At 51.9% G+C, this 8,436-nt stretch overlaps 1 protein-coding gene across 1 annotated transcript in view; it reads right to left on the minus strand.

Annotated features, from left to right (window-relative positions):
* The window catches only part of NET1 (neuroepithelial cell transforming 1), a gene marked incomplete at its 5' end in the record, with an annotated part of 6,114 nt that extends 1,469 nt beyond the window's left edge, over positions 1–4,645 (minus strand). Inside the window, 8 exons of the mRNA XM_010137810.1 lie at positions 25–123; positions 892–1,062; positions 1,288–1,545; positions 2,007–2,083; positions 2,190–2,286; positions 2,705–2,767; positions 3,527–3,694; positions 4,467–4,645. Of these exons, the coding sequence (XP_010136112.1) occupies positions 25–123; positions 892–1,062; positions 1,288–1,545; positions 2,007–2,083; positions 2,190–2,286; positions 2,705–2,767; positions 3,527–3,694; positions 4,467–4,645 (1,112 nt within the window). The remainder of the gene's footprint in view (positions 1–24; positions 124–891; positions 1,063–1,287; positions 1,546–2,006; positions 2,084–2,189; positions 2,287–2,704; positions 2,768–3,526; positions 3,695–4,466) is intronic.
* Between the last annotated feature and the right edge of the window lie 3,791 nt (positions 4,646–8,436).

The following is an 8,436-nucleotide window of genomic DNA, read 5'->3' on the forward strand; positions in this document are numbered from 1 at the left end:
GTCTTGGGGGGCAAGTCGCGGCACGGGGAGGGCCTGCCGGTACACTTGGTAGGCCTGACGCTCATTGCGAGTGACTGGCCGGGTCAAAACCAAGATGTCTTGGAAGAGGAAGACGTAGAGTTTCTGAAAGGGAAAACACGCCCGAGTAAGAGCGGAGCGTTGTGCTCAAGCACGTCCTTGGGGATCCAAGGCCACACTATCTGCAGTTTCACCCAGTTAACTGAGCTTCCTGTTACAGCAGCACTGGGCCCTGGCAGCAGTGGCACAGACGACGCTTACATCAACAGGTTTATTGTTCTAACAACCCTTAAAGAGCCAATTATGATTTAGGAACGCCAAGAGGAGGGTGATTAGAAGCACCTCCGCTTCTGCACACAAAACACTTCACGTGCAGGAGTGTAATGGCTGAATTAAACAAATCACCCACCCAACCAAAACAGCATGATTTGATGTGTAAAACGAGGTTACTCCTGTGAGCCACAACCCAAGGCAGCAAACCCTCGAGCGCAGCCGGGTCTCTCCGAAAGCCAAAGAGGCTTTGCAGGAAGACTTCTGCTCGGGACAGCCGTGCGCCAGCGCCACAACAGACAAGGTCAGAGCACCTGAAAGCAAAGAGCCGGCAGGAAGTCCCCGGTGATGGAGCGCTCGGGCACGCAGGGAACTTTGTGCTCTTTATTTTCCAGCCTCTAAAAGCCCATTGTAAAGCTGTCGGCAGGAAACTTTCCCTTACGCCTGACATGGAGGCTGCCGGCAGGTGCTTTCGCTTCTGCTTCTGCAATGCTCCAGGCCGCGGAAGGGCTCCTGGTCCTGCTGTCACTGACCGGTTTTAACGGTCTCTGAGGGAAGGTTTTCAGCCCTGAGAGTTAATCGCCCTGCACAGGAGGGACTTACATGTCCGTTTTTGTTCTTCAGCTCCCCGTGGCACAGTAAAGCTTTGCTGCCTTCGATCTTCGGGTCCTTCTGCTTCTCGTCCAGGTACTCCAGCTTGTCAATGTAATACTGGCACTCTGACTCGCCTTTCTTCAGGTTGATGTCGGAGAGGACCCCTTGGATTATGGATATCTAGAAACCAAGCCATGCACAAGTCATTAAACAGCGCCCTCGGCTCATTTCAGTGCTCTCTAAAAACCCCCGATGATGAAATCTGTGTGACTTGCTGTCACAAAGGGTACGGGCACAGGTTTGTGTCCACCAAGAAAACCACCCTGGGAAATCACCGAGAGTGTAGGAAAGCTTCCTGGAGGTCCACAACATCCAAGCAACAATCAGGGAGTCGCTGTTACTTACGGCTTCTTCCAGAATCTGGATATCGGGGTGGTCTTTGGGAGTGTGCCTCAGGATCCCCTTCAGCAGCAGCGGGTATTTGACCAGCCGGCTTCGAGGGATGTCCAAGAAGCTCCAAAGGTCGAGCTTGCGGCTGAAAGGAGACTCGAGGCAGCGCTGCAGGAAGTCCTGAACTCTCCGGTCCTGCTTCTTCTGGTCCAGAAGGGCTTTGGCTGCCAGCTGATTGCTGCAGTAACCTTTGTAGGCGTGGAGCCGTGGTAACTGCGGGAGGACAGAGCGAGAGTCAGGGGCCAGACAGCTCGCAGGAAAAGCGCATCACATTAACACGTCCCAGCTCGGGGAGTCCTGCTCCCCTTCCTGCGATACTCAGCCCAACACAAAGGCTGACAGAGCGTCCTGTACATGGAGCTCATCTTTCACAAGGAGAACAAGGCCCTTTGAAGTTGAACTGTTTAAGATTAACAGCGATAACGCTGTTGCAATCACGTTAGTGACCAGCAGCCCAGAAGATAGAGACATTTCAAACATAAACTGCAGCGGCACTAGCGCGGGTCTCCAGGGGGAAATCGCAGTTCATCACGGCTGACAGAGTCCCACTGTTCTCAGCCTAGCCAGGATTTCCGTGTCGATCTTTCACTCAAGGCCACAAAAGCCCGCGGCTTTTCGGCTTTAAATGTTCTCTAAGCTCGTTTGTAGCTGCTGTCCCCAGGTGAGGTACTCACCCACTTCACAAGAATGGGCCCGATCTGCTCCACTGTTCCGTCTGGCTTTGTTGCTTCCCCTAAACTTGCCAACAAGTCTGGAATTAAAACACAAAACCAGAAATTGCAGCGATGTCCCGGTAAGGGGTGAGGAAGCACAGAGGTAATCAGCGCAATATGTGAGGATGATCCGGTTGCTCTCACCTTCATGCAGAGGGATATAAGAATCCAAGTCCCCAAATATGTGGGTGAGCTCCTCCTCAGACATGATGGAGAGCTTCAGCATGGGATCGTGATAGGCCTGTCAGAGAAGGTCAGTATTAAATACATTCAAATCTCCCGAGCCCGAAAGCCGACGATTTCCACATGAGGGGATCTATCAGGTGCAGAAACAGCCACACCGACTTGGATAGCTCAAAGATCCACCACTGTATGAAGGTATCAAGGCCTTCAGGTGAGAAGGACTTCCCTGCCTGAGCCACTCTCCTCTGGGACAGGGGTTCCCCCACGAGCTCTGCAGGGCTGCAAGAGCACCAGCCTATTTCGGCCACGTTTGTTGCAGCCAAACCAGTACTGCAGGGCTGCTGGCGTCAGCGGTCCAGTCCAGCTTTCCAGCTGTGGGATCTGCGCCTGACAAAGCTGCTGTGTCATGTTTGCAGGTGAGAGAAGCTTCGTTACTGTAGTATGATTACGGACCATGGGGAAAAAAACTCACTCACCTTTCTGGCAAGCTTCAGGTCTTCGATTAGGTCCTGCTCCCCCCTGGACATCTCGTATATTGCCTGTGGGGAAGCGGGTAAAGCGTCAAGAGTGAGTTTTAATGGCGGTGTTCCTCTGCAAGAGCCTTTCAGCGCACAGAGAGCACGTCCTGTCTCTGCCGCCCTGTGAATCACTGCACAGCACCTGGGCACCACCACCACCACCTCAAGCCAATCCGCCGGCTTTCCCAGCTCCGAGAGAGCGACGGCACTTGCAACCGTGTGAAAGCTCTGATGCCAGCGCACAAGCCAAATTAAATATTAGCGCCTTTTAAATCACTGCTTTTACACAGGCAAGGACGAGGAAAACAAACCCCAGAAAACCGCAGAGGTCAAATCCCAGGCGTCTTTAGTCAGCTTCTGTGTTGTCCCTGGAAGATTTGTCGAAGAACGACAGGAAAAAGGCAAGCCAAGGCCTCGCTGTTTGGCTGACAACCAATTGTCAAGAGCTTTAGAAGAAAGACAGCCGGCTTTACGAGAAACCCGGCTTGGGGGCTGCTGCAAAGCAACCAGCGGGGCTGGGGCTCGACTTTCAGAAATGCCGAGCGCCCCCGTGGAAGGAGTTTGGCATCTCTGAAGGGTCAAACCGGGGAGACGAGCTCCCCGGTGACTCGAGGGAGAGAAGGCTACCTTTTCCCATGCCTCCGGCAGAAATAAATCTAGCGGTTTAGCAAAGAGGGTGCAGGGGACGATGAAGTCACCCACAGATGCTCGTTACTCCCATCCCCGCCAAGGAAACGGCACAAGCCGAGGCCCTGGCTGCCTCCTCTCTGTCCCACCTACCTCCTGGCGCTTAATTTCTTTGGTGCTCAGGGACTCTTTCATGTTGATGTCTAACGTCTCGGACCAAAGGACGCTGTTTCTTCTTTTAGGAGGAGTAGGAGCAGCAGATCTGCTACATGACTTCTGGGCACAGCCAGGAGACTTGCTGTCACTGCGGAGGGCAAATGACTGGAGGGATTAAAAAAAATAATCAATTAAACATAAATACACAGAGCCAGCGTTTCAGCAGTATTATAGTACTAACCACACCCCTCCCAATCCTTCATCCTCCTCTTGTGCGGGGCAGGAAAACACACCCAGACACTTTTCCTCAGATAAAGGAACACTTTAATCAAGCTGCTGAGAGAGCCCAGAGCCTGGCGAGCTTTGCCATGCGCCTCTCCCAGCAGCAACGCCTGGGAGGAGGATGGGAAGGCAAAGCTTGGGTCTACATCCAAGGTATGAGGAAGTAAATAAACAAGGATCATAATTCTGCCTAGAATGGGGCTAATCAGGAGCCGCTTGAACTTTGCTCTTGTGCTTTGCACTGTTGTTAAAAGCCAGACAGGGATGTGCCCTTATCTGCACGTGTGTGGCAGGGCATCCCTTCGACACCGCTTCTCCGCTGCTCCCGACGGACGGCTCAGCAGCGAGGGCAGCCACAGGTAAGCACAGGCTGCTCCAACACCCGTATCTCAAGGGCTGGAACAGGTTATCAGCTGATTCTCCCTATCCAAATCAGTTTATTGTTTTTATTGCTCAAACCCTCAACAGCCTGTTGATCTAGTGAGCAGCCTCTGAACTCTTCTTCACCCCCAAATCCCAGGCAAGCTGTTGGTCCTTGCCTGAATCACACCGTAGATTTCCAAGAGCAGCCTTGAAACCCCAGTGCCTGCCTCACCCCCACACAGCCAGTACCTTCCCTGTACCTCGGGACCTCGAGAAGACTCTGGTTTTTTACCTGGATTGTCTGCCCAAAGCGCCGAACCGCTCCATTTCTTACAGGGGAGATCAAGTTCGCCAGGGACGTGACCCGCGATAAGGGCCGAACCCGCTTATTGCTTGGCTCCTGTAAATAAAGCAGAGAACAAACTGTACCGGCTGGGACTCCCGCCTCTGTTCTCAAGCTGCCCAGGCAGGCTTAAGAAGTGAGAACCCGCTTAAGGAGTGGAAAAGAAGCAAAGAGCGTGTTTTGAAGAAGCCATTCATCTTAAAAGGAAAGCAGAGGCTGTAAATATTTGCCTGAACTTTAAGGCTGCAACTAAACTGCGGAGACTGTGCCCAGTGTAAGAGGGAGATAACATACACATCAGTCACAAGTCAAAACAGGGCTCCAACCGGGACCGTTATGGCCTGTACATAAATAGAGCGAAGCCTTCTGACATCTAAAGATGGAGCTGTGATCTGCTGCTCCATTTTATCGTGTTTGCCTTTGCAGAAAGAATGTGTTTTTCCATTTTAATTTTATTTTGGAGAGAAAAGGAGCAGTCGGAGCCCAGCAGAGCCTCAGCAGTGCTTCTAAGAAACAGCAAAGGACCACATGCTGAACATTCCTGCCGACGCGCACACACCAAGCAGAGAAGAGTTTGAAGCTCTCCCTTTACAAAGCTTCCTCCCTCTTCTGCTCCCCTCCACCCCCCGTGAGTCATCATAATTTTTCTTACACGTTGTTTAGATTTGAAAGATAGAGCTTCTGCTTTTCTACACCACTAATCCCTGCCGGGAACCCAGAGCGTTTTCAGTGCTGTCCTGACCAAGACGCTGCCAAGAACGAGGAAACGCCCCATGGAAGCCTCCTGCTGCTTCACCTCCCGTCCCTTTTTACAGCTGTGCCGGCAGCCTGATGTGTTTTACATCAAAAATAGCGTGTTGTAGGGACTGCACAGCAAAGGTGTGCACAAAGGCGTGCAACGACAGATGGACCCGGAGCTTAGGGCTCGGAGAAAGGCTAAGACGAGGCGTCCTGCTGCTCTTCAACATCTGGCAGAGGGTTGGAGGTGACTCATGATCACAAGAAAGTTTCTTTGCGTGAAGTCCAGACGAAGCAGCCTCTTTTTTGAGCTCACCTCAGCAGAAATGTTACCAAAGCATTTCTGGTTAATTAGTCGAGTCCCTCCTCTGGGGTTTCAAAAGGCTACAAGGCAAAGCCAGCTTAAGACACGCTCTCCACTGTCTCTACTGCCAGACTGGGGTTGCAAGACGAGGTGCCCAAACCCTCTGCTTCTGTGTAGCAACACAAGTGACAAATGCTGAAAGCAAAACCATGGGGAGTGGGAACACACAGAGCTGGATTCCAGTCATGAGACAGAGGAAGCATAAAAGCTACGTCTGTAAGATCCGATTTCAGCAACACGACCCGAGGAGCGGCCTGTCTGCCTGCTTACACGCAGCGTTAGGCAACAGAGGAGTTACCTCATCCCGAATTAAGCCTTCAAAGTTGCAGTGCGGGGGGGGAAACCATGAGAAGAAACAATTTGTGAGTGATGCAGAACAGAAAGACCTCTTGGCACAGCACAAAGCGGGTTCGAAGCTGTGCTGGAGATGTTTGGGTGAGCTCAGAGCGATGAGGGTACTGTAGAAGCAGGGAAAAGCTGCAAAAGAGGGTTCGCAAGGCTGGGACCCCGACCCTCAGCTGGGTTTGGGTCGGGAACGCCCAGTCACTTCTTTCCTTTGCCCACCAAGACAGAGTCTGTCAGGAAAAGGATTGTACAGAAGGCTGGAAAGTTCGGCTGGGCTCAAAGAAAAAAAAAATCCAGGAAACTTTAATTAATTACAGATGTTAGCGAGCAGAGGGAAGGGGTAGGTAACTTGCTTCCCCAAACCCATCTTTCAGCGTACGGGAACGAAGGGAGCCAAGCCAAGCTTAAGAAGCTGCAGGAATGTAAGCAGCAACTACAGAGACACGAGCCCCACACAGCCCTGTCAAGGCCAGCGGTATAAATAGCCTGGAAAAGAAAAACGAGACGCTGCAAATGAATAGCAAGAGACCTCAGGACGCTTGTACCGGCGTTCGCAGCTCGCTGTTAAGGGTCAGCTCTGCGCCCTTCCCACATATGGGATACGATGACACGCTGCCCGTGTGCGAGCGCCCTCCCCGCGCATCTGCGCCAGGCTGAAGCGACATGTGTCCCGCAGAAAACATTCCTGCCGCTCCGGTTGGGACAGGGGCTCCCTGGGATTAGACACCAGCGCTGTTCTGGACAGTTGACTGGTACCGAGAGCGGCAACGAGGGGCTTGGCGGGGAAAAGCTCTGCTCTCCGGAACTGGAGGGTGCCTGGCTCCCGAGGAGCCCTCCCCTGCTCTGCTCTGCTCAGGGAGGAATTTCACACAGATCCGTGTTTTCCGGACGTGCCGTGTGCTCCCCTGGGGTTTCGGGCAACAGAAGAACTTCTGTACGCTATAAATTCGGCTTAGCAAAAGGCCGCTTTCCCTCTCTCGGAGGAGACAATCCCACTTTCTGCTCTGTGAGCGCTCTCAGACACGAATGGCTGCCAAAAAAAAGGCATCTGTTCCTTCTTCTTCTCCTTCCAGTGATATCATCTGATCCAAGGCAGGGAGAGGGAAAAAAAAAAACCCTCACCTTGTCTGAGAGCTGCATTTCAGCTTGGGGTCACGGACTCCCCTCACAGCCCAGCTCAGGCGGGTGTAAGCTGAGACTCTGGGCACTTCATACTACGGATAACTTTGGCTCAGTGCTTTTTTCCTTTATTTTTTTTTTTTTTTTTTTTTTTTTGCAAGTTATAGGAGAATAATTTGCTGACTGTCTGGAGCTAGTACTATCCTGTCCCTAAGCTGTCTAGACTTTTTTCCTTTATTTTTTTTTTTTTTTTTAGTTCTGGACTTGCAAACAACGCTGAGCCTGTCTCCACACTGTTACTTACAAAGCAGAACAAAGTCTGTACGGTTTCACTGTAACGAGCTACCGGCGTTAAGCACCGCTGGATAATTAAAACCCCAGCGAGTTCCACAGCACTTCTCCTTTCATTCAGATCTTTTTTTTCTAGGGGCCTCCATTAAAAGCTCATATAAATACATCATAAACATACACACAAAGGCTAAATCTGTGCCTCAGCTTGCAGGCAAGACTTCACTCTAGTGGAATTTCTTCAAGTGCTTCTCAGTACAGGTTAGCTTTTCAGACAGTGGAAGAAAACCAGGCTCGACCTCCCAGCAGCCAGCGTTTTCCTTTTGCAGCACGCACGCCTACAACCTTTCTCCTATCCTAGGTAATAATTAGTGGTTTTTATGAGGATCACTTACTAGAGAGCAATGTCCTACATGCCAGCCCCCGACCAACGCATACAAACAAGGTGACCAATCTAAAAACCACGCGCGGCGAAACTTTTCCTATTAAGCCAAATACGCCCAAAGGGATTTTAGTCACCGGCTCCAATAACTCCTGCCCGCTTGCCTATCTTATTTTAAGATTCACGTGCACGGAGCTTGTCAAATCTCAAGCTGTCTGCACTCAAACCGAACACCCGGGCTCCGGCTTGACACGTAGCCGCGCGGATTTCAGCCCTCGCCTTGCTCAAGCTCGGCTGCTGGCCACCGAGGGGGAAGGACGCCGGCCCGGCGCTGCGCTGATAACCGCAGCGGCTCTTGATGGCAGCGCAGTACCCGGCACTGACAGGAGCGCTGGCTTAGCGGTCATCGCTCACCCCCAAAGTTTAACTTCAGATTCCCAACGTGCTGGTTATAGCCCACAGAAAATACACGCTGCAAGGATTAGAGGCGCTTTGCTGTGCTTGCAGAGATCTGGTTGATGTCCTTTCTCTCCCAACATCTGGCTTCCCTTCTGCACAAGGCGACTGCCCAAGCTGGGCTGCTGGAAAGCCAGGATTTTAGGAGGCTGGCCACTGAGAGCCCTCAAACCCCGCAGCTGCCTAGAGCCGCCTTTTATTTTTTCCTATTCCACCTCATCTCCCCA

This window comes from Buceros rhinoceros, unplaced genomic scaffold (genome assembly GCF_000710305.1).
Source record: "Buceros rhinoceros silvestris isolate BGI_N320 unplaced genomic scaffold, ASM71030v1 scaffold40566, whole genome shotgun sequence".
Classification (NCBI taxonomy): Eukaryota; Metazoa; Chordata; class Aves; order Bucerotiformes; family Bucerotidae; genus Buceros; species Buceros rhinoceros.